General features: G+C 41.4%; 1 protein-coding gene across 7 annotated transcripts in view; it reads right to left on the bottom strand.

Annotated features, from left to right (window-relative positions):
• The window catches only part of dst (dystonin), a 109,289-nt gene that overhangs the window by 18,708 nt on the left and 64,609 nt on the right, over positions 1-25,972 (bottom strand). For all 7 annotated transcript variants that reach the window (XM_008294015.1, XM_008294017.1, XM_008294018.1 and 4 more), the window contains 33 exons: positions 25,080-25,232; positions 24,743-24,976; positions 24,363-24,647; positions 22,890-23,438; positions 22,565-22,741; positions 21,538-21,661; positions 20,920-21,128; positions 20,490-20,807; positions 20,201-20,367; positions 19,922-20,078; positions 19,109-19,235; positions 18,900-18,950; positions 17,603-17,838; positions 17,322-17,451; positions 16,740-16,939; positions 16,157-16,655; positions 14,333-15,801; positions 7,010-7,171; positions 6,657-6,827; positions 6,206-6,372; positions 5,273-5,432; positions 4,712-5,038; positions 4,471-4,555; positions 3,313-3,554; positions 2,976-3,182; positions 2,755-2,874; positions 2,518-2,625; positions 2,208-2,426; positions 1,917-2,120; positions 1,156-1,387; positions 454-680; positions 230-352; positions 2-95 (listed from right to left, as the gene is read on the bottom strand). In XM_008294015.1, the coding sequence (XP_008292237.1) occupies positions 2-95; positions 230-352; positions 454-680; positions 1,156-1,387; positions 1,917-2,120; positions 2,208-2,426; positions 2,518-2,625; positions 2,755-2,874; positions 2,976-3,182; positions 3,313-3,554; positions 4,471-4,555; positions 4,712-5,038; positions 5,273-5,432; positions 6,206-6,372; positions 6,657-6,827; positions 7,010-7,171; positions 14,333-15,801; positions 16,157-16,655; positions 16,740-16,939; positions 17,322-17,451; positions 17,603-17,838; positions 18,900-18,950; positions 19,109-19,235; positions 19,922-20,078; positions 20,201-20,367; positions 20,490-20,807; positions 20,920-21,128; positions 21,538-21,661; positions 22,565-22,741; positions 22,890-23,438; positions 24,363-24,647; positions 24,743-24,976; positions 25,080-25,232 (7,933 nt within the window). The remainder of the gene's footprint in view (position 1; positions 96-229; positions 353-453; positions 681-1,155; positions 1,388-1,916; positions 2,121-2,207; positions 2,427-2,517; positions 2,626-2,754; positions 2,875-2,975; positions 3,183-3,312; positions 3,555-4,470; positions 4,556-4,711; positions 5,039-5,272; positions 5,433-6,205; positions 6,373-6,656; positions 6,828-7,009; positions 7,172-14,332; positions 15,802-16,156; positions 16,656-16,739; positions 16,940-17,321; positions 17,452-17,602; positions 17,839-18,899; positions 18,951-19,108; positions 19,236-19,921; positions 20,079-20,200; positions 20,368-20,489; positions 20,808-20,919; positions 21,129-21,537; positions 21,662-22,564; positions 22,742-22,889; positions 23,439-24,362; positions 24,648-24,742; positions 24,977-25,079; positions 25,233-25,972) is intronic.

Genomic DNA, 25,972 nt, shown 5'->3' with positions numbered 1-25,972 from the left:
CCATCCTGAAACTGCACAGCAGCCTGCATGGCTTCCTCCAGTCTCTCCACTCTCTCCTTCCAAGTCTTATTGAGATTCTCCCACGCTGAATTCACCTGGAAATATAGCATGAATACTTTATCATGATCGACATGTGGGTGACATATTCTAACCACATAGACAAGTGAAATCTCTGCATGTAATTATGTGGAGACCAATAACTAAGATGTGTTTGACAGTAATCTTTTACCTCATCAACACTTTTGTTTATCACGGGTTTGTCAGGTTCTCCACAGGCTGTCATAAGCTCAGCACCCTGGTTTCGAACCACGTCGAGCTCCTCCTGAAGCCCATCGATCTCCTCCTTAAATCCCTGCAGAATTGAAAAGCATTTATCAAAACAAAGAAATGCACCATCCCTCTTAATTACCCATTTGTTCTTTAATAACAACTTAATTTGAGGGACCTCTCTACCTCCACAAATTCCTGCTGCTGTTTGACGACGGAGGGATCGACTCCGGGCTCCTCCAGCTCCCTCAGCAGGTCCTGGCTGTCTTTGATGGTGACGATGAGAGCGCAGTGGTCGCACCAGAACTTGTCTGCCAGGTCCATCACATCCAGCAGCTTCGCCTCCCGCTCCTCCAGCAAGGCCTGGATGTCGTTCCACAGGAACACCATGTGGTCCAGCTTGTCTTGTACAGCTTGGACAGAGGAGAAGTCACGATTATGATGAAAAACTAAATAAACTGAACAAAAATCGCCCACATTCACGCTGAAAGGTTTAAACTCTGGTCAATGTTTTTCTTTTTTTATTCTAATGCCATAAAAGCTACAGAAGGCTCGTCCAGTGCACAGCATGTCAAATTCAAATCCAAACTAAATCTAAGACCTTGAGCCAATGATTGAAGGAACACTTCATTTGTTCTGATGAATAGTAGAATTACTATCAAGATCGGGCCAGTTATTGTAATCATTATACGCCTCTGATATTCTGGTACAGCTGACCTTCAATTATGCAATTTCACTTATTTCCCATGATTACTCTGTTATAGTAAAACCTCTACAACCTTCAAAAATCCTGTAAAGTCTTTCTTGGACTGTTTTTTATTTTATAAACACTGGATCATAAAAATGAAATAAAATTACACAGATAAGATGATGCAGTGTGTATTATACCTTTGGCAGATATGTCCTTGTCTGCTCCTTCGGATCGCGCAATCATCTCTTCGCCTCGTTGCTTCAGAGTCTCATAAGAGGGCTGCAGTTTCTCCAAATCCACAGAGACGACCTTATTTTCAGTAATCTGCTCCTTGATCTTGTCCACCTCCACTGAGATGGATGGAGGCTGGCGAAGGCGTTCAGCAATCCGTTCAAGGGATTCCAGCATGGGGTCAATTTTATCATGGAACTGGAAAACAAACAAAGACAACATTGCAGAATGTATTTACAATTTATGAAATTTCATATCAAACGATTTCTTTATCCATTTATAGACAAAATCTTTTGTAAATTATTGCCTGTATGTAAAGTAAAGACTGCATTTGGTCAATTAAGGCTAATATTTAACACGTCAGACATTTTTCACTATTTTCTGATATTTCATCGAATAAAGAAAAAAAAAAAAAATTGAAAATTGAAAGTGGTTAATACAAATTAAATGGGATCGATCAAAGATAAAAAAAAATAATAATAATAATTTGTTGCAGCTTTAATTTTAAATGATCAGACTTCATGTTTTAAATAGGAAAGCATGGACATTATGTACAATTATTTTTTTAGAAACTAACTATTTATGATCTCCATTTGTACTAGATGTCATAATATTCTTTTCTCAAAAAAAAAAATTTCACCATACCACACAAGTTTAGCTTAATAGAAGGCTGTTTTAATACAAATTTTAAAACCTTAGACAGAAATAATAAACAGCTGCTCTTCACCTGAGTGGACTTGGAGATGGCTTCGTCCAGAGTGGCAGCTCTCTGCTTGACATCAGCTTTGAGTTTGGTGTAAAGCTGGTCACTGGTTGAGTATTTCTCTCTGATGGGCACCCCCTCTACTGGGCTGAGCTCAAGTAACTGAGGTCCAGTCTTATTCATCTTGTCAATATGGGGCTTGTGCTCTGCAATCAGTTCTCGCATTTGCTGGAGAGGAAATTACAAATTCAGTTTAGCTTTTTATAATTTAAACTGAAGTGTTGCACCAATCCTCTGCTCATTACAGCTTCTTACCCTGAGCTCCTCTTGCTGCTGCCTCAGTGTTTCGTACTCGATGGCAGGTGGAGGCAACTGGCTGAAGGTGCCTAATGTTTCCTGAAGCCACGGCCACATCTCCTCATAGGTCTCCCAGAACTGATTGGCCAGAGACTGGGCTCGCTCCAGCTGCAGGCAGCGCTCTGAATTCAGCTGACTGACAACACCGTACTTCTCCAGGAGAGTCTGGGTCTTGGCCTGATTGAAAATCCAAAAAAATATCCTTTAATGTTTGCACATTTACTCAATAAATACTTGATTGTTTCAAATTGGAACTGATTGTTTTCACCTTCAAGACTTCTTTCTCCTCTGGGTTTTTGCTGTTTAGAATGGCCTTTCCTGTTTTAACAATCTCATCCACAGCATCTTTGTGCCTCATGATGTCCATGGAGAAAATCTGTAAAACCAGTAGAGTGAGTTTGGCTGGACGTCACAAAACAAACCACTATGTTTACTGTACTTTTGTTTAAATGGAGGCCTGTGTCTATCCACACACACACACACACACACACAGACACGAGCTAACCTTCTGTGCTTGGAGCTGGGCTGTGGTTTGGTCCTGCTCCAGCCTGATCTCGCCCATCGACAGCAACTTCCTCTCAGCTTCAGTCAGCCAGGAGAGTTCGGTGTCTGCAGCCTGTTCAAACTGGATGAAGCAAAGAAGATGAATTAAATGAAAAGAAAGAGAAAGACACAAAATGAGGAGGGAAAAAAAAGCAGATTTTTTTTTTGCATTTTTTGGTTTACCTGCTGCGACTTGAGTATGTCGGCGTTGATCTGGTCGACCTGCTGGGTGATGGTGTCGCAGACGGCTCTGTAGCGCTCATTATCCTCAGTCACCAGCTTGTCCAAACCCTCACGAGTGTGCCAGGGGATCAGATCCAGGAGCGAACTGCTGAGCTCATTCAGCTTGTCCAACACAGGTTTCTGATCTTTGGTCTCTTTCAACAAGGCCTGCAAAAGATTACATGACACGCACAAAACACACGCAGATGTGTTTTTATAGAGAAGGCCGCAGAGTGTTATCACTTGGTGTTTATCCCTTTGAAGGCAAACACAAACTTTTAAACGTAGAAAGCTTTACCTTCTGCCTGCTTTGTGAATGAATCAGCTGCTCGCCCACTGGCTCTTGATCGGCAAAAATGTTTATCTCAGCCTCTGCTGTCTCTAACCAGGAGCTCAGGTCTTCATGGGTGTGCTGCATCTTAGAAGAGAGACTCAGAACCCGCTCCAGTGTCTTCAGAACATTGTCGCTCATGGAGTTTATCTCAGCGTACTTAGTTTTTATCCCGTCCAGTTTGCCCTGAATAACGACCACCTCGTCACCTGTCAATAGAAAGTAAATGATGACAAATGCGTTCAGTGCTCTATCACTGTAGAGCTGATGATCATTTGCTTAATGCAAATATTCCATTTTACTCTCTTTTAATCTGTGCAATGGTCTTTTTAGTGCTTTAATTATTTAGTTTCTATCAATTGGTGTGTTTTAAATTTTGTGTTTTGCATTTATTATCTTTCTTTCACTTCACTTTTTGCTTCTCTGATCTTTCGTCTTTCTGTTTGGCCTGACTGGTTTTCTGTTGTAATACTGTCTTCCTCTTTCTATTGTTTGATCTGTCAACGTACTTAGCAAACTATGTTTTTAAAAGGTGCTATATAAATAAAGTTATTATTATATTGATCATTCTAAATATGTGCATCCTGTATGATTCTGTCAGTAGCCTTCTTGCTGACAGTTAGATTAGAAGTTTGATACCATTTTGTATATGTACAGTAGCTATAAAGCTGCTAACACATCCACAGCTCACTAATTAGCACAACATATCCTATTAAAATGTACCTATATCTTGGCCAGTCGAGGAAACAAAGTTCAGTGGTTAACTGGCAAAAAAGCAATAATAATGGCAAGACTTTAGAAAGTTAATGTGTTCATTATTGAGATTGGCGGTTGCTGATAGGTGGGTTCTCATATCATTTAAAAGAGCCTAACTGGCTGTTGGTCCCCGTTTTCAGTTTTGTGGTACGCTAAGCTAACGGGCAGCTGGTGGTAACTAAATATTTACTACACAGACCGGACAGTACTGATCTTCTCATTCAACTTTTACGAAAACAGCAAAGAAGTTGGAAGATGCAAAACTGACTTTGTCTTTGCTTACTGTTAAACTGCTCCTTAAATAAAGCAAAAAAACCTGACGATGTTTTTGTGAAGATTTAACTGTCTGTCCCCCTTGTGATAACGTGCCTGTTGTTTGCTTCAGCAGCTCCATCCCATTAGCGATGGCCTGGTCAACATTCTTCTTCCTCAAGTCAATATCACTTTGTAGCGCCTAAAAAGGAAAAACACAACCTCAGAGAGTCATCAAAAGCAACACGAAACGCTCCAATGTAAATAATGTCAACACATAAATTACTAAAATAAACTGAAATATGGTTGAAGCAACTTAAATGAGAACATAAAGCCTGGCCTGAGGAGGAGTGTGTACCCGTTGTTGTGTGAGCTGCTTTTCAAGAACATCTATTTTGTAGTCCTCCACGGACACTTCGCTGAGCCTCGCGTGCGCCTCGTTCAGCCAGTTCATGAGAGCCACTTCGTCCTCTCCAAACAGCTGGGCATTTGCCAGAGCTTGCTGCAGCATCTCAGCTTTCCTCCGGCATCGCTCCTGGAGCTCTATGTAACTGGCCTGGGTGGTGTCCAGTTTGGACTGAACAAACTCCTTGTCGTCCACTGAGCTGACGGTTTTGAGCATCTGACCCAGACTGACAGCCTGAAACAGGTCTTTACTGTGATTCATAATCTCCTCCTCTAAGGCCTGACCGCAGGGGATGATGGGAAACGGACCAAGAAAATGTGACACAAACAGAAAAAACAAAACGAAAAGATGAAACTGAAATTCAATAAAAAAGCGGAATGGGAAAAAATGACAAACACAAACTGAAAGTAACAAGCAAAATGAGTAAAACTGAATTCAGATGAACATAACCGATTGTGTCATAAAAAAAAACCCCAAAAACATGTGGTCATGATGTAAAACGATGGATATTACCTTATGCTGACAGATCTGATTGTCCAGCTTAGATGTTTCAGTGCCTATCGGCTCAGAGTTGGCGAGGTGTTTCTCTGTGGCTGCGAGCCACTCGCTCAGGGGCTCCAGAGTCTCGTGGAACTGCTGAGTGACCACTAAGATGCTCTCTAGTTGCTTGTGCCTGCAACATGCATAAAGACGGTGACAGTAGTGGATTAGAAATAAAATACAGACATACATTTAAATGGACAGACTGAGACATTATTTAGTAACCAGCCAACTAAACCTATTAAAAAATATATCTGCAATTAAAATGTATCAGCAACACTGTTTGGATATAAGTTTAAAAGAGTCACTATTAAATCCATAGTAACATTAAGTGTCACAACTCTCCTTTGTTGGTAAGAGAAGGTGCAAATTATGTGAAAACAATTTGGTTTTCATCTCTGTTCTGTGCACTGTGAACTCATCAACTTTAAAGGAGCTGTTTCACATTTTGGGAAAATGCTAATTTTATTCTTGTCAAGACTTTCTCCAAAAGATTGACGACTCTCATATCAAAATGGTAAATTTGAAGTTACTGTACTTAAGCTAAGCATAGCACAAAGACAGTGAACTGGGAGGAAACAACTACACAAATGTAACACAATCTGCCTACAGGTTCCTCTAAAGCTCATTATTAAATGTTAGAATGCATCAATAGACATGTTACATTTGTTTTTGTTTAATTAATACAAAACAATTTACAGTCAAGTTTGTTTTATGAGATGTTGAACAAATCCTTAAAACTTCTTTAGGAGGAAATTAAAGGCAACTTTAGCAGTTTGACAGACCTAAAAAGGTTTAAATATTTCAAAAAAAAGGCAAAATCACAATGCAACAACATTTATTTCTGAAACCTGCTGAAGCACTGCATTTAAAAGTGTGTTTTATATTACAGGTGTTTATACAGACCTGTTTTCAGCTTTCTTGAGCAGACTGTCCCACCTCTGCCCCAGGCATTCAATCTCTTTTGCAACCTTCTCCTTATCCACAGACTCTGCCAGCTCTGCGACCTTCCCTCCCTCCTTCTTTATCAGCTCCACTGTCGGTTTTCGGTCATCCAGCAGTCTCTGTAAGAGCTGTCAAAGGAAAACAAAGAGGGAGAGTTATTGGGCGCCTTTGTGGTGCGTCTTTCTGAAAAACAGTAAATCTAACAGGCACAAATTAGGTGTCCATTAAACAAAAAGCTTTGTGTACACACACTCAAGTTTAACAATGGATGTCAATTAAACAAGATGAATGGCAACGTTAATGCTGAGTGGATTTTTCCAGTGTTGACGTGTTAAGAGCAGAACTGCCGGTGGGTTCTGTGTATGTGAGTCTGCGTGTTTATGCATTTTTGCATCATGTGACACTGGCTTACTTTCTGCTCCTGTATCTGAGCCTTCACCACTTTGAACTCTGCAGACGGTGGTTTTTGATTGGCCACAAGCTCCTCAGTGTCGGTCAACCAGCTGAGCAGGGACTCCAGAGCATCCTGGAACCTCCCACAGTGCAACAGGGCTTCGTGTAGCTGGGCTGAACGCTCAGCAATCTGTAGAACACATGGCAAATATAAATGTCACCTGGTTTAAGGCCAACTTAAACTATGCCTGTAACACTATCACAAATAGTAGGAAGAAATGACTCATTACACTGCTCATATTTCTTACAAATGACCAGAATTCAAGAGCAAAGATCAACCAGGCAGACTGGTTGTAATATAATAAAAATAACCTTTTTATTGAGAGTATTCCACTTTGAGTTGACACCCTCCAGGTCATCTTCAAGCTTCTTAGTGCTGGTGCCTTTAGCAGCGTTCTGGACCAGGCCTTGGCCGAGAGAGTTGATGTCTTGAAGCTGTGTCTGCAATGGGTCAATGTCCTCTTTCTGGAAAGCCTAAAGACAAATAGAGCCAATCAGAATGAATCTTAATAAGTACTCAAATTACAGTGTCATCAGTCTTATTAAGTGGTGAATTTCTTTGTAATCAGGAAATGTTTGTTCACACTAATCAAATGAAATCTATAGTAGTATTGCTCAATATATTTTAAAAAAACCCCAAAGACTTCAGTGATGGATTTAATGGTTATTCCAACTGAACTTCAAACTAATCAGTTCAGAAACACATAAAAAAGCACAAACAAGAAAAAAATGGCTGATTTAAATTGAGATTTTGTAGCAAAATAAAAGCCTAAAATAATACCAAGAGTTAATTTCATTCCATGTCCAAAGACATGATTGCCACATCATCAACTCAGGTTTAGTGTTAAAATTCCAGCTGACATAAACAACTCTGTAACCAGTCAGCAGCTTCTAAAAAACCAGAGCTAACAGTTAAAGCACAGCTGTGCACAATCACACAGACAAGCTTCCAGGCTGGACTGCTGAGCAAAAACCTAATTCAGCCTTCAAGTAATCAGATATGTAAGAACAACACCAATCCAGCAGCCAGGAAAAACTCATCTAAAGAGACGTATCATCAAGAGAAACGTGTGCCGGACTAGCTAATGAGGAAAAACTCGTAAACAGACGGAGAAGCTATTTTTGGGCACCTGTGGGGAGAAATAACTGGTAGGGTCCATTTCAGGGCATGCAGCGATGGCATTCAATAAGGCCTCGATCTCTTGCTCCCCTGCATGCTGGAATGTCTGTAAACTTTTGGGCAGACAGGCTTCCAGCGACTGCAAAAACTCCTCCAGCTCCTCCATGTTGTATTTGGACGCTCCTTGTTGCACAGTACATGGTTTTGTTTGCTGGCGGCTGTCTATGGGTAGAGTTACAGAGTTTCCATATGTCTCAGGCTGCGTCACCACCACACTGACCAACTCGCAGTCATCCTGAGGTGACACATCCTCTAACAGCTCAGCAGTGGATAGCTCATCATAGTCCGTCAAAGTCCTGGAACGCCATCCAGAGGTGTCGTTATGAGTCCTGGAGGCTGACCCCGAGGACGACCTCCCGGTGGAGTACTTATATTCTCCATTGCTCAGCGTATCCTTCTCATTAAGCTTCACCAGACCAGATTCTGTTTGTCGTGGATCCTGGACTAAGCTGCTACTGTGGTAAAGAGACCGGTTCTCCCTCACAGGAGAGAAAGGGAAGTCATCCTGCCCTGAGCTGAGCGATCGCCCGGTTTTTAGGTCCCCAGACGTATGCATTGCCTCTGAAGATGAGAAACTCCTTGTACCAGGGCCTGTTCTTTTGTGGGATCTGTGGGCATGACGTTCTCTCTCCACAGTAGGACTATAAAGACCTGAGTCCTCTTCAGATGTCAGTGAGCTAGTCATACTCTGTCCTCTCCTGCCATTGATCAACCCAGGCCTCTCCACACTCCCAGAGCACAGTGTCCCACTGCGACTTGCATATTCTGACAAATTCGTTGGTGCAAAAGTCCTCCATGAGCGGCGATGATGGGGATGGTCCTTCTTCTCGCCTCCCTGCAGACGCGACTTAGGCAGCACCGTATCAGTGACCCTGATTATGTTCCCATTGAGTTTAAGTCCATCATAGACCGCACGCTCATCCAGCATGGCAGGTTTTCTGGTCCGGAGCTCGAATGAACTAGAAGGCGAGATAACTCCATTTCCACACAAGCTGCTAAGGTCTAGCGTACGGTGAGTATAGGGCAGGGTACCCGTGAAGTGCCGGGAGGAAAGGCTGCCTTTAGAGCCCGAGTCTATCTGCTCATTGAGCCGGACGGTGTCATAAATAGATCTCTGGGGCACATAGCAGTCATCAATGTTCAGGTCCTCCTCCTCCCCCTTCCCCACACAGGAAGGGTTTTGTCTGAGGCAATCTGGTCTGCTCAGCGGTTTGCCCATGCTAAAACAATTGTCACTCCTCACGACAAAGAAAAGATTAAGGATGTAGTGAAATCCTTTGAGGTACAGGTTGCTTTAGTGCACGTGGAGTAATTTAAAAAGGAGCACAATGTGGTCAAGTTACATGAAAAGCAAATGTGTGCAAAATAATAGTGTTTCCCCTCTCTTAAATGAGAAACTATCAAATGAATACCAAACATTTCCATCTATTTTCCAAGATGACATCTACAGTTGCTCATGAAGATTTTCTTCAAAAAATAGACACAATTAAGTTGATATAGATAAAAAACTAAAGCCTCTAGGAATACAAATGTGTCCAAAAAATATTTTAAAAATCCCAGGCAAATGCTAGGACTGTCAAACAGCTTTATACTCCATAAAAGGAATGAAAATCCATCCTTAAATACAGTCACCTATCCCAAAAATATTCCTGTCGGCTCTTCTCCGTGCATTGCCAAAACTTAATCACTATTCCTCTGATCCAAAGTGCTTCTTTTTCCCTGAAATCCTCGCAGCATCCATGTGAGCTGAAGGAAAAAATCTTCAGTGCAAAGTGAAAATATCCACAGACAAATCCAGCAGGCTCTACTAAAAAACTGTGGGCAGTTCTGAGGAGAGCTGGTACTCCTAGATAAACAAAAAAGCCTGCCCTTCCTCTCCCATCGCTCCCCTCGCACTGACAGACACCCTCCTGGCAGAGGGTTTCATGCCCCGCCCCCGCTCATTATTCAGACAACATCTGCCACAACTCCATTTGTGCTCGGAGCCGCTCCGGCACATGTTGATTGGTGGACATATGACCCTTTTTTCCCTTTCTAATTCCCCCTTATGTCTGCATGGCCCGTATGACTTCACTTCTAAGCCATCTTTTGCATCCTGACACAGTCACTCACTTTTCTTCTCTCTTTTTTTTTTTCTTTCAGTGACTGAGGGAACGGGGAGGGGAAGCAGTACGCATGAGCTTTTCCAATTCACACAGACACAAAGAATAAAAAAAATCAGACCAGCGAGCAGCTCTGATGACATCACGCTCTGCTGAAACAGATACACATTTTCACTTTTTTCTCTCTTTGCCCTCCGGTTTCCTCTGGTGGACGGTTGCTGTGGACCCTGCAGATATTCTTAATTACTGTGGAATGCTGAGGGAGGCACAGGTCCCAGGTAATTTAACACCGACGGCTCTGCCAAGTGCATGAAGGGGCTTTTATGTCCAGTGACCGGGGTAGCAGAAGAAAGGAGGATAGCGCAGATAATGAAAGGAATTTATTTTTGTTTCCCGGATTGTCTGCACCACGGTAGCGCAATAAAGAGCTGAACAAGCCCAACTTCTTTGTCCGGTTCCGCGCGCATGAGAGGAGATGGAAAGAGGGCGCTGGCAAAGATAAATAAGCAGTTACGATCAGATGGGATTTAAAAAGAAAAGAAAAACAGAAAAAACAAAGGATGTTCAGCCACTGAAACCTGGATACAATTTTAAATATTCGGTCTTTTGAATGAATGAATACAAATTATTTTTCTGGCTGCTGCAGGTCTCTTTTTAACCTTCTGTTACATACTTGGTGAACTTTTCATAAATTGTGAACACTGTGTTTCATTTCAGCACTAAAGGGCAAAAGTTGAGGAGACCGAAGAATGATGAAAGGACATATATTTTGGTGAAACAGCTGAACAAAGCTCTGCCTGCCTTCCTTGCCTGTCTGCCTTTCTGTCTGTCTGTCTGTCTGTAACAGATTTCTGGATTATTAACTGATTTGTTCTGCATGCTTTCTGAAACACATATTCAACTATATATGCTGTTTGTCACCATACACAGTGAGGGATATTTCTATTATCAATAAATCTGCATCACGATCATCTATATTAATCGATGAAGTCGAAGATAGTTGCAAATCATAACAATTTCAAGTGACCAACAGATATTTACGAACAAAAAAGGCCAATAATCAAAGCTAGACTGAATGTTTGGCATTTTCACTCCAATGACTTAAATAAATCTAACAAATGACTAGATAACACTTGCTAAGGCAAATTCAGTTGTTTTCTAGCAAACCAAGGAGGTTGACACTCTTTTCTTTAGAAGTCAGCTGATCATCTGAGGAACAAGACGTCTAAAACAACATCTAACTTGCTACTTTAGGTGGTGTTATCGCATTCAAACTGGTTTTCTGTCATGTACAGTTGAGGACTGATTGTCACTTGGAAACAAACACTTGAAAACTTCGACAAGCAGAAATCTCCACATAATCGCCTCACAGCAAAGCAGTGTATGCTTGTATAGCGACCGGCTCAAAGGAGTTTCACATTTCACTTTATGGAGAATGTGTCATTGCTCTGTGGCGGCGTAAGCAGAGTAGGCAACACTACGTGGTCCCAATGACACATTTGTATCATCACCTTCAATGAATTGGAGTAGCTACAGTATGATTCAGATGGTAAAAATTCTTTTTGAATTGCAAAAGACACTGATGTAATGTCTGAACAGAGAGAAAAGACGCCCACGCCAGCTCCGAGTAGTGTTGAGTCACTAAATCTAACCGTTAAGGTACAGCTTAAGATATACATACACCAGGCGCTTCTGCGCTCCGGAAAAAAAAATCAAGTGAAAATCAAGAGTAAACACAAGAAGTCAAGCAGGTCTCTTTCAAAACTTGACCTAAAATGGTAACAGCACACGAGACGAAACCAAGTGCTGTCTTTCTGTGTTTATTTCTTTCTCAATAGCTGCCAATAAAGCCCACTTACCTACAGCAACACTGGTTTGGTTCACTGAATATAAAATATGACACAATCATCAAAAGTTTTCATGCTGCAGCTAAATAAAGAAGCAACTCAAGTTTCAGTACTAGTTTGCTGTTTGTGAAAATTCTTCTCCTGATGCAAGGCATTGCTACAAATGAGTACAAAGAGGATTTTCCACCAGCAGCTGAGGCCGTCTTTGCCCCCTCGACCCAGAGTGCTGACAGGACAAAGAGTGGGTAGAAACATGGACCATGACAATGCTGCTTAGCAACAATTTGAATCAATCACCTCTTTAATAGTTACCCTGTAGGGCCTTGGAGCCAAACTCCACACAATAAGCTGCCACTTACACTCTTACTGCCCTAATTATGTTTTAAGATTATTTTTATTAGTAAAGACAGACAGGAAATATGGTAAACGAAAGCAGGGAATGTCATGCAGTCAAGGTTTGAGCACTCGGGAATCGAACTGGGGTCTTGCTGCTGATGGCATTTACACCCATGCCCTAATCACTAAGCCATCGGGTCACCCCCCAAATGATAGTTTAATCCATGAATCTCAAATGGAGGGCTGAATGCTCCCCTCTTACATGAGTGCAACACCCCCTTAATTAAAAAAAAAAAAATCCCTTGACCTACATTTTAGAACGGATCTGCTGCTATTTGCCTATACACAGCTGTTTACATTGTTTTATTGTCATACCATCTAACATCGTTTCACCTCTAAATATAGGTTAATCCTCTTGAAAAACTCCACAGGAATTTAGGAGCTTTCAAAATATTTTGCATCTGTCTGTAAATCTTGCTGATGGCTAACCTTTGGGTTATCCCCAAATAAAATCAACAAAGGCACGGATGATTTTATGAACAATATAGAGAGGAAGAGGAATTGAAAACAGACCATTAGGACAATTAGGAAGCTGTGTGGTATGTTTGTGATACTGCAACTATGTTAACTTGCATAGGATTTTCATGCTTAATCCAAAAAAAAATCCTAATACAATAGGCAAAAGCCTGGAAAATAATCCACAGACCTTGAGATTATAATGTTCACTTGCATGGACTGTTTTACACCAGCTATGCAAGCTGGTACTTCTGTCTATTAAAGTTTGTATTGTTAACATCTTTCTGCAATTTTTTAACATGCACACAAAAGTGCAGTATTAACCACAATAAATACATAGTAGCTTTGATTTCTAGATGATCAAAGTGAATGATTAACTGCTAGCCTTATTGGGTGTACAACATTCGACCCTTTATTGCACTAAACTGAGCAGTTTAAATTAACAGTTGCACAAGCCTGAATAAATGTTCAGCCCAGAATTAAATACTACAGGGTTCAGGACATTTTAACAATCATAAGAAACCAGTATACCTGTAGGTTTCTAAGACAAAAAGGTCAGAAAAAGCCAAGCTTAGAGTTACAGATAGAGTCCAGCTGCGAAGGTTCAGAAGAACCATATCAGTGTTAAGAGATCAGGATGCAGGCTCAGCTTCATTACTGAATCAAATGACACCCTGCTGGTAACCACCTGGCTGCGACGGTCCTTCCCTCTTGCCCCATCATTGCATATGGACCCCAGCTCCTTTTGTTAACACCAGATGCCCTGAATGAACCCACAGTCCCCAGAGGATTGCAGCGTATGTAGCAAGTGTGTTCAGTGAAGGGCCTGTGGGTAGCCTTACCCTATGTAGGGTTTTGTAAATGGACAGCATTGAAAATGTGGTTTGTAGATTTGTAAAGTTTAAGAACATTTGTTAGTAGGTTACAACTTAGGCTAGGTGGTTTATATAAAAAGAAAAGCAGTGTTTGTCAGTAGTTGTCCATATGAAAATCAAATAGACACTTTATCTACTGGTGACAATGCTTGGGCTGAATAAAGGTTATGTTTGAAAACTGAATCACAGCCACAAAAATTAAAATCAAGTGTATGCACCCTGCAAATTTGTGTTTTCTCATAGATCTAATCAATTTTATTTTATTGTGTTGATTAAAAGGAATGGAACTATCTACTTAAATTGTATGTAAGACAATACTGTTAGAGCCAAAATTTGCAAAAAAAAAAAATACAAAGGAAGCATCATAAATATCATTCTATAGACTACCCTTAAGCAAATTATTAATATTATATGTCCACCTTATTTCCACAAACACATACTTAATGCATGTTGCTTCTTCAAATGTAGTGATTTAAGAGGGATTATTAATTTACACACAATAGTTGTTAACTTTTGGGAAACCAGTGTAGTTTCTGATCAAACTAAATTAGATTCAGTGTGTGAAGAGGTCAAAAGTGGTCAATTATTACCAAGTTCACTACTGTAGCAGCTCCTGTTGATCCCCAGAGAGCCCAAAACAAACAGGTGCAAATGTAATGTGGAGTCAGTTGTTAACATCAACCTGCCATGCTGCAATTTCACATATATTCAATCATACATCTGTTTCCTTTTCCCCACCAAAGGAATGAAAATGAAGCATTCAATTAGGATCAACATACCTTAAAGGCCTCCAGCTGTTGGTTGATCACATCTGTCTCCATGCCAACTGCCTCCTGGGATGCCTCCTTGTCCACAGCTCTGCCGAGTTTATCCTCCACTTGATGGAGTTGACCATACAGTTCCTCCAGCTTGGTGAGAGTGCTCTGCACCTGGACCTCTCTGCCTTTGGCTCGGTCCAACAGTTTGCCACACTGCTTACTGAGAGCATCCAGATCTCTCTTCAGGCCTAACAGGTCGGGTGATGACTCAGACTCCAGCATCTTCTTGCAGCTGTCTCCAGCATTGGCAGTGTTAGCCATCAGCTCTTGCAGCTTAGCCACAAAACTCTGAATGCCGTCTTGCTGTTCTTTAAGAGTGGCCAAGTCAAGATCCACAGGAGGCATGCTGTCCAGCTCGTCATCCAGCTCTGTGAAACGGGTGAACATCTCTCGGATGCTGTTTTGGAACTGTCCAATACCCTGTAATTTCCCCTCCAATACTTGGCATGTGTCCTCGAGCTTCTTGTTAAGGTTGCTGTAGTCTTTTTCTACGCTGTCTGCTTGCAATAAGAGGTCCGTCACACCTTCAGCATCTGGCACGTCCACCACAAGGTCCTTGGCCAAAGCCTTCATGTGCTCTACTTGGTTCTGCACTCCTTCTAAACTCTTATGCTGGGCTTTCATGTTGGTTAAGTTCTTGTTGCTATGTCCATGCACTCCCTGTGATTCATAGGTATCTACTTGCTTCTTAGCTCCTTCCAGCTGACCCTTTGCCTCTTTGTAAGCATCATTAAATTCCTTAACTGTGTGCGAGAGCTTCTCCAGGGACTCCCTTTTGCTCTGCAGACCTTCCAACACATTGTCCACTCTTTTGCCAATGTTAGCCTTCTCTTCTTTTATAGCTTCAGTGTCCGTGTTGGCCAGCTCAAGAAGGCTATCTGCAGCCGTGTTGAGCTGCTCCACCAACCCTCTGTGCTTGTCGACATCCTTCTGGAGAGCTTTCACCTGAGAAATTGAGCTCTCTACAGCAACGGGGTCGACGGTGAGTTTGACTCGGCTCTCACTAGCTTCACACTCCTGAATCCAAACGCTCAGCTTCTCTGCTTGCTCCTGATACTTCTGAGATCTCTGAAGAGCAGTTTGGAATTTCTCAGTCTGCTCCGCGGAGCTCTTCTTCACTTCCTCCCAGTTGGAAGCGAGAGTAGTGAGCTGCCCTTGTAGCGCCAGCTTTTCGGCACCATCAGTGTCGTGCAGAAGCAGCTCTCCTTCTCCAGTGATTGTATTATAAGCATCCTCGTGTTCACTGAGAGCCTTCTGGAGTTTACTGTGCTCCTCCAGGGTTTGTTGCAGAACATCCACTTTGGCAGAGATGGGCAGAGGCTTAGACTGGTCCTGGAGCTTCTCACCCAGCCATGACTGGAAGTCTTTGGAGGTCTGATGGAACTGCTGAGAGCTGGCAAAGGTTGAGTTCAACTGCTCGATCCGCTTTGCTGCAGAAGAAAAATAAGGGAATTGGCAAATGAAATGCTGTAACATCTCTTATGCACAAAGTAGAGCCAAAAGATAAGAAGGAACATTACTGGACATTTCTGACATCATGTTCGTAGTTTCTGTTGTTAGCCATCTATACTAGATGTCAGAGATAGCATGAGTTTAATTTTTTATTTTTTTTTAAACAGTCAAAAAAAGCTTTGACAAGAGTTTGAATACACCACAAGTGCAGTTGTGATTACGACAATGTATCCAGTTGGGAAGTTTTAGCCGCAGTGACTCAACACAAATAAAATGGTTCCTCCTTTCCAAAAATTACAAGACCACATTATTAGGTTAAGTTAGAAGGCTAACCTGCTTTCTCCTCCAACTGTCTGAAAGGCTTGCTGACACTCTCCAGCTGCCTGGCCAGGTCTGCTTTCAGATAGTCCTCAGTCACCATTGCTGTGAGCTCTGCATTGATGGTCTCGGCCTCCTTCAGCTTCTTCCTCTCCTCTCTCAGCTGAGTGGAGATGTTTTGTACATCCTCCAGCTGCTTCTTCACAGCGTCCGGTTGAGTGCTGTGGCCCTGATGGTTTGTGAGCTGATTCTCCAGCTGAGTGGCAGTGTTGCTGAGACTCCTCAGTAACTCCTGAAATTGCCCTGTCTTCACCACTGCCTGGTCAATGAGGCTGTCTCGCTGGTCCAGCTGTCCAGTGAGGCCTTGCCACTTCTGCGTGACTGCAGCGAGCTGCTCCTTCACCAGCTTCCCACTGGACGGGTCCTGGTTACCTGATGAGGTTAGGATGGCTGAGGCAGCTTCCTCAAGTTGCTCATATTGAGGTTTGCGGCTCTTAAACTCATTTTGGAGGATCTGGAGTATGGCATAAAAAAACAGTCAAGCTACACATTCCTTAAAAACATACACAGGAGTCAAATCATTGCCAACAACATGCACCTGAACTTGTTGCTTCTGCATTTTGAGCATGTTTGGGTCAATCGAGAGGGGTCCAAGGACACTCATCATCAGCTCCTTCTCTGACAGCCACTGGCCGAGCTGCAGCTCAGTTGTCTGGAAGATGTCCAGATTCTTGTTGGACTGCTCCAGGTGCTGCTTCCTCTCCTCTACAGAACCACTGATTTCCGCCCAAGCAGCATCTGAACAGGAGGGCAGGATGGACAATCACACGAGTCTGCATTAGTCAGCATAACAACACCTTTCTGTCCTCTGTCCTGCTGTTCTCCCAGCTAACCTCCCACTGTGCAGGACTTGGCACCATGAATGTGTTAATTTAATCGGAGTAACAGAGCGCAGGTACTAATATAGGGTCATATTCAGTTAGCGTGCATATATGTGGTACTATCAGATGACAAGATAGACACCAGGATTATAGTCCGTCTAATGTTTCACAGAAACATTAACTCAAAGACCAGTGCCATAATGAGACACATTTTTTGTCAGTGGGATTCGACATACTTCTGACAGTCTCAGTGACATAAATTACCCAGGGCCATCTGGAGCCAACACCTTGGTGCATACCTATTTCTGCCAGCATCTGCTTCCATTTTGCTGCCTCGGGGGAGTTTGGATGCGTCTTAATCAAATTGAGAAGCTTCTCCCTGAGCTTCTGGAGCTGCTCCTCCTTTTGCTTCATGCCATCTTCGAATGCCTGAGAGAGTAAAACGAATCATGAATACTGAGTGATTTTCCCAGAATAGTGACTCTCATTCACAGAACAACAAAGTCAGTGAGGAAAGCGTGCACTTTTGGAACATAATTAAATGTAACAGTCCATTTGGTGAGTAACAACACTTCTCTACCTTCTGTTGCTCAAGCTGTGTTTTCACCGAGTCTTTCCCTGTGACCGCGTTATTCCAGGACGCTGCAGTCTTTTTCTTGTCCTTCAGCCATGTCATCATTTCCTCCGTCTCCTTCTGGGCCTCTTTCACCTCCTTCACCAGACTGCTCAGCTGCCCTGCTCTGTTCTTCAGTGTTTCCCCAAGGTTTGTGTATTCCTCATTGACGAATGACATGTTCTGCTGAATTACCATCAGCTCTGGGTATAATAAAAATAATTCTGTTAAGTTATCTTACCAGGAATTTATAGTCAGAGTGCCATGATGAGATTATGATAATAGTAAGGCGTTGTTAATATATTAACCTTATGGTACAATATGTTCAGAATATGAATGAGAAAATTATTACTAATTCCCTGCAAGTGGAATTCAAGAATTTGTGGCCGTGTGTATAACTGTAAGCGTTACAATGACTTATAACAGAAAACACTAAATTCAATAAAAGAGGCACTGGGCCTCGTGCACAAACCTCTTTTACAAGCAGATTCATTGCTAAGTGGCATGTTCTGAGAAAGTAGAACTTGTTCTTTTACAAGTAACACCCAGTTAATGTTTGACTTTGATTATAATGCCCTAATCTAATTAAATCCAGGGGTTTTTTTGTTTCAGAAACCAAAAACATAAAAATAAGAAATAAAACAAAGAACGTAGTGAGATGTTTTTGGCATCCGACTTAATTTCAAAGCATCACTTCTTTATGCATGTCGTAATCGGACTTTGCAATGATGTAGCACATATTTGTTGTGACTATCACATGATTTTTGTACTGAAAATTGTGCACAAAGTTTGTGTTTGCGATCAAATGTGCACAAACTCATACACAGATGGTTGAAAAGGGTGATTCATAACAATGTGATTCAGAACAAGTACACAGAAAATAACAAGAAAGGAGTAACATAATATGAAAATGTTCTTGCTCGAGGCCAATTGAACATAGTCCCACCTGATCTCATCTTATATCCTTCGTGTGTAGGTGAAAGGAAATTTTATCCCTTAAATTTTGATTAATGTATGAAAAATGTTGATAGAAAAGAACTCATTCTGTATGGAGTTTGGTAAAGACACAAAACCTCGGTGGTGCGTTTAGAAAACAAGAAACTTGTTGTCTTTGTTGCCGTAGCTGTAATATTCATAATCTGAACACATTGTTACTTTGAAAACAACCGAGTCACCACAGCCAGAGATGTGTTTTCAAAAACAACAGCAATACAAAACAACATGGTGTATTTATAAAGCAGCATCCACATACACACTGGTTTACCTTTATTGGTTAGGTAGGTATGACTTGCTGGACCACCACCATTAGTAAGAGCTGATGCAGAGACATAAGACAAAAAGCTTCAAGTCAAGAACAAAGAGACCGACTCCATGACCTCTAATGGTTAGTGACTATACAGTCCTCAGAAGTGAACCCAAACACCATGCTTCCCACTCCACTGAAGGACTCAAAAACATAAAACTGATGTTTACCTGACTTATTAGGCGTCTTTGTCTTGGCAGGGGAGGTGAGAAAAGTGATCAGGCTGCACAGAGCTGATCCTTTACTGTTCAGGTCTTGGACAGCAGGGTCTTTGGCTGCCCATTCATCTAACAGTCCCTGATGGAGCATTAAATAGAGAGATAAATAATAAATAACAACATGAAAAAAACAGCTGGCATTTATAACACATAGTATCCAGTGGTGATGTCTGAAAAGCACATAAGAGAAACAGGAAGAAAAAAGACCTGGCATCCACATTTTGGGTTATATTACCACAGTAGTTAATTTTTCAAAATTGTTTTTATTTTCATTATTTGATTATATATTTTATCATATATTTTTATTTTATTTATATTTTTTAAAATAAAATCAAAAACTAAAATGCATAAAAAATGCAAATCAAACAAGAGCTTGGGTCTTAAGAGGTTAAAGGACTTTTCATTCCACATGTGCTTTTCAGGATGTCTTTTCTGTAACATATTGCGAAGAAAATAGTCTCCCTGCTGGACGACACAGTGTTTCACTCCTGGATCAGTCTTGTATAAACACTTACAATTCATCTGTCATTAGCTGGCAGAGAAAGCAGGTTGGTATCGTGGGGAGTTTAGGGAGGACAGGGCTGTTATCTATTAAAAGACACTTACATGTATCTATTGCTAAACACGTGAACTCTAAACCGCTGTGTGAGATGCAAAGTAAAACATCGGTGACTTCTGTTGCAGCATCCTGAGTGCAGTTACATAAAACATATGTAGGAATAACACTGTCTCTGTAATATACTTTTTATTTATCTCATGACTCACAGTGACTATCTGCAGGTCTTTTTCCAGGCTTTTCTCGCTGCTGCTTGGCTGAACCGCAGGCACTTTGTCATTGGTCTCCTCCAGCCACTGGGTGAGCGCACTGGCTGCTGATCTGAATTCTCCCAGCTGGTCCTGACAGGACGATAGCTCTTCTTCCCTACATTAGACGAAGGAATCAGTCAGACCACGCATCCTTTTGTACATTACCGAAACTATACAAACACTAATTCTAAGCAAAATTATATGTTGTTAACTTTTAAATGTGGAAACACAACTTACTTTTCTTTGACAGTGTCTTTGAAGGTGCTGAAAATGTTTGAGAGGTTGTCCATCTTGCCCTGAATCTGGACTTTGTTCCCATCAGGGCTTATTTCAGACAGCTCCTTGGACAGAGTCTGCAGCTTCTCCAAGTCACTGGCACATTCAGCCATCTCAGATTTAGTGCTCTGCAGTGAAATTAAAATGGTCAGCCACACTATTTGGTTTAAAAATACTACACATATTACACAACTGAGAGATATCAGCTGTATTCACTGACAGGTGTAAACAGTGTCAATAGTTCACTCGCCTGCATCAGCTGAGATAGTTCATTGAAGGTCTTCCCTGGCCCGTCTGTTTCGTGCAGATCTTGTGAACGCTTCACAACAAACTGCTGGACTTTATCTGCAACGTTCTCAAACTGTTCCACTTTTTCTTTCAGTTGCTCCAGTTGGGAAACTTTTTGCTTATGTTTGTCGCAGGCGTCAGAGAAGCGCTGGGAGAGACCATCCATCTTTGACTGCAGAAGCGCAGCGTTAGAGGGATCTGCTGTCTCCACAAACTTCTTCACCTTGGCTTTCATGGCTGAGATGCTGCTCTGGCGACTTGCTATGTCCTGCTCTAATGCCTTAAAAAACAAGAAGGACAAGAGCAAAGTTTTAATGGATGATTAAAGTGAATATGGAGCTGCCTAGAAACATACAGTATATGGTTATTAGACTGCTGAAATAATGACATACTGCTTCTTTGCTGAGGATGTCTCCAATAGACGCAGAGTCCAGGGGTATTTGCTCTTTCTCTTTCACGCTGGCCTCCACTCCCTCCATCCATCCCATCATCTCATCCAGACCATCCTGGACACTCATGGAGCGAGTCAGTGTGATCTGCAGCTTCTCATTTCTGTCACTTACAGACTTGGACAGGTTGTCGTAGCGCTCCACTATGTCGTCTATAACACACAAAAACAAATCAGGTTCCGTTTCAAACAGAATCATTCCTCACTGCCCGGAACAGGTAAACATGTCAGACTAAAGACAAGATTTATTTTGCATGTGTGAGTTTATTAAAACTGTAATGTTGGAGAGTTTTATTGGACAAGTCACAAGTTTCTTGGCTGATATTCTGTAAGACTATGACATTTGTTAATATCAAGTTGCACTTTAAAATTCTTGATTCCTAAAACGTTCCAAACAATTTCACTTATGTTTCCTTGTCTGCCATCTTTCAACTTGCTTATTTAGAAACCCTTACATCCTAATCCCAGTATTATTGCATGAGTCATGGTACTAAAGTCGCTCTAGTCCCAAGATATTATGTAAACAGAACATGATGTGCATCTGACTTTGATCTTTCCTCACCCACTGTCTCCTGGATCTCATCTGGGTTGCTCAGCAGGTCTCCCTCAGACGATATCAAAGACTCAGCTGTTTTACGTAACGTGTCAATAGCAGTCTGATGCCCCATCATCTGACCTTGTAAAGCCTGCAGATTAAAAAAATAAGAAGTTGGAAAAAGTAAAACCTCATCCTCCCATACACGTGCCAAGATGTATTGAAGATAATAACTGAGCGATGATGTAAAAGAATGTCTGGGTTTAATTTGGGGTCATTCCATAGTTAAATGCACCTGTTTGCTTTGACTGTTACACTTAAAGAAAAGCTTAAGGATTTCTTCAGTGATTTGTATTCCAAGTCCAAAAATGCTGTGTTCATTGGTTGGCTTGGAGGCGCCTCTTATCTGCACATATCTATGCAGTAAGTCACTACCTCCTCTCACAGAAATGTTCAAGCCAACTAGAGCCAAAGGTTTGACAGAGACAGCTCTGTCAGCCGACTTTCTTATCCTCTCGTAGGAGTATGTAAGCTGCAAATAACTGGACTTCAACTATTCACATGTGGGTTTGAATTTTTAAACGCAGAGCTAAAAATAGCTTTGTTGTACTTAAGTCAGTGGAAAGACTGTATATGGTAAGGCAGGTCCATTGTGCCATGACCTTCTAACCCAGTCAATGCTCCAACTTCTACACATGTTACCTCTTAATAAAGCCATTCTTTATGCCTTTGATTGGATCACTCATGACCTAACATCTATTAAAGTTCATACAGAACAGAAAATTATCATAAAGACAATATCAGTGTCTCACAGGGATAAATCAAACACCAGCTTTTCTTTGAAGTTTAACTGTAAAAACCAATTAACACTGACATTTACTGCACTGCATATGACCCCCGTTTGGCTTCAAGAATAACAGAGGCCTCATGGAAAAAGAAAAGCATAACAAGATTTTAAAAAAATCTATGGTAAGTTTGAGCTTTCAAACTGAAAATTCTGAAGCTGGACCTGATCCTAGGACTAATTACTTCACCCTTGGCTTTTGTTTCTTGCCTTAGTCTCCTCCAGCTGTTTCTGTAGCGTTTGAGGATCAGCTGCTATGGCCTCTGACTGCTGCTTTCTCGCCTCGTCCTCTGAGCTGTTGAGCCACTTCGAAAGACCGGCGCTTGAGTCATCATACTTTTTGTATTTGTCGACCACATCTTTGAGGTTGTTTCCAAGCAGATTGCACTAAAACACAGGAGAGGAAATTCATTTGTATACTCAGAAACTGACAGATCCAGAGTGCTTACAGAACGGTTTTCAACCAAGACAAATGCTACCATCTAGTGGTAAGAACAAGCCACTACAACGGATGTCTATCTCATTAGCTCAATACCTGTGAATGTAGTGTTTTGTATCGACTGGCAGCTGCATCTAGTTTATCCTTGACAGCAGAACAGGTCCCTGAAGTATCCACGTGCAGCGGAGCATTGTTAGCTGCAGATTCAGCCGATCCACAGGCTTTAGCCACGTCCAGCACCTTCTGTCCCGAAATGGTGATAAAGCGAAGGTCGCCCTTGTGGGAGATTACATCTTCTGAGAAGCTTTTCTGTCGCTGAAGTTTGTCACTGAGGATATTTAGGGAGCCTGCAGGAGCACCCAGCTCCTCAATCTCTCCTTCAGCCTGGTTTAACCAGCCTTCAAACTCCTCACAGTCATCCTGGAACTTCTTCAGCTCCTCCTGGACACACTGCACCTGCTTCATCTGCTGCTCGGCCTGAGTCAGCGAGGCCTCGTAGCGCTCCTTCAGCTCTTGGATGTTCTTCTGCAGCCTCTCCTTCTCCTTTGGAGACAACACATTAGCTTGTTTGTCAAGGAGGGCCTGAGCTGACTGGGTGGCCATGATCAGATCCTGCTGCTGGGAAAGAATTTCCTGATGACGGGCCTGTGGGAAGAAGAACAGCAGAAATTATTACTGCTGTTATTATTTAAACCTTGAGCCTCTTATGCTCTTTTTTGTGTCTTTCCATTTGTCTACCTGGCTTTAAATAGAGTCCTGCAGAAAACATTTTAAGATTCCAATTGTTTGTTTTTTTTGTTCCTTCTTTATTCTCAGTTTTTAAGTCTGCTTGATACTATTAAATTACAGTGGTACTTAATTTTGGATATATTGCATAACTTCTTTCTACATTTTAGAATACAATCCATCTGTTCATCTCAATTTCTTTGTCAAATTTCCTTTTTTAACAAAATTAATTTTAAAATAATAATAATAATCATAATTAATTTTACAATGAAATTAACTTTGTAGCTTTGTCCGGCAATTTTGTTGTACAGTTACTGACCTTTACTGGTTAGGATGTATAAACTGTCTGTGGATAGAGCTGTGTATTTTCAAGAATCTGACAACATGCATGACATTAAAGTGAACAAAAAGTGCATTTGAATTTTGCACACAGCACTATTTTTTTACATTCTGAGCAAAGGTGATAACATTTAGCTCAATAAAATAAAGGAAATAATAAATACATCTAAATCAAAAATCAATTCTGTGTTTCTGAGAAGCACCACAGCATCACAAAACATGATGCTCACTGCGATACTCAAGTGTATCGATATTTTTTACACTCCTACTATGGGCTTTACGATTTTATTATTTTATTTTGAAAATTTCTGCATTTCATTGCAGATTATGTCTCTCAACGTTGCATATTTTTCATATGATTTGCCTGAAGTAATGCTCTAGCATTAATATTAAAGTGTGAACTCGTGAGAAATAAAGTCAGTACTATGAATGAACTGCTACGAACTGTGAACTTTAGGGAATTCTTTAAAGACAAATGCTCAATTTGCAACAAACCAACCATACCTTGACCATGTCATACTGCTTGTCGAGGTCCAGGGATGTGTCGTTCTTGCCCTTGTTTTCTCTGCCAGCATCGTTTTCAGTGGTCTGTAAAGCGTTTCCATTTGCATCATCATCCTCTCCTATCAGCCCCTTGGCCGAGGTTTCCTCTGGCAGGTTTCCATTCTCTTTACTTATATGGTCAGTCTGATCCAGTCTACTGCTGTTTTCATTCCCTATGTTGGAAATCCAGTCCAGAAGACCTTCGATTTTGTTCTTACTTTCTTCAAGTCTTTCAACAGCTGCAGCCTGCACAGACAGACCACACATTAACAACGTTGATTTCACTGTAACTTACAATTCACATAGTTTTAACAGACAACACATATGGAAGTAATCTGAACCTTTTCGCTCTCCTGTTTTATGGCTGTTGTAACAACCTTCTCCAAATCTTTTCTGGACTCCTCAGCCCGCTGGTTGATGAGCTTGGCTTTGCTTTTAGCCTCTTCCAACTTGCTTTCAATAATGGCGATTTGATCAGGCATCAGTTTGCTTCGGTTTTCCTCCAGAAACTTTTTAGTACTGGTGATCACCTCATTTAAGGCACTGGCATTTGTCAGTACGTCTTTTTGCAGAGCCTTGAGATCAGACAGGCATCAAAGCAGTTTTTAATTGATGTGCACATATTGTAACAGGTTCCTTTTTTTGGTGAGGAAAAACAAGTGAAAAAATATATCAAACCTGGTGCTCCTGCTGGTACTGTTGCAGGTCTGTGACGCTCTCAGCATTGTCAGCCTGCTGCTGATGACCAATCAGTCGGTTCTCTGTCAGAGTGAGATTATCACACACTTCCTCCAACTTCTCTGTAAACTCCTTGTGTCTCTCCAATACAGACTGACCAAAAAAAAGAGCAAAAAGCACAAGTTAACACCACACTTGACTACAATAAGCCTGTCATTAGTCAGATTCATGTCCATTCTTAGGAAAACCTTCACATAGTATAAAGCTCAAAACCCTACAACAGTGTACACATGGAGAGTTATCGCTACGGTCATAGCAGCTCAATCAACATTTGGAAATAGTGATATCAAAGCAAGGGAAGAGAAATGTTTCAAGCACATAGAGGTAACATGCAAAATCCACTCTAGAAGACATTTTGTCAAAACCTAGTATGCTGTAAACATGCTGTTTTGCCACTTTGGTTTCATGATTGTGGCACGCGCAAGAGGACATTATATTGTGTGTTAGTGGGTTTGCTGTGTCTAAAAAGGTTCCAAGAAAGAGGGTGCATTTTGTCCACTGTTATTTGCTCACTGGGGTCTTGAGGCCTGTAGAATACAAGCAGCACACAAAGGTTAGTCTGCAGCAGTGATCCCGCACTAGAGCATGCAGTGCTGTTGTTTCGCAAAACATGTCGGCATTTACATTGAAATCTCTCATTTTCAACCCTGGGAATGCAAATCATTAAGTCTGACTACAATACACTAAAGAAAACACACAAAACATCTAAAAAAAATACAATTTTCAATTCAAATCCATGTAAAAACAACAGAGAATTCCAACATTTGTATAAAATACCCTGTATATTTTTTGTAGTGAAAATAGTTGTTTTCAGGAGCTAAATTTCCATGTGT

This window comes from Stegastes partitus, unplaced genomic scaffold, assembly GCF_000690725.1.
Source record: "Stegastes partitus isolate 25-593 unplaced genomic scaffold, Stegastes_partitus-1.0.2 Scaffold929, whole genome shotgun sequence".
Classification (NCBI taxonomy): Eukaryota; Metazoa; Chordata; class Actinopteri; family Pomacentridae; genus Stegastes; species Stegastes partitus.
This window is presented reverse-complemented; position numbering and strand designations above follow the sequence as displayed.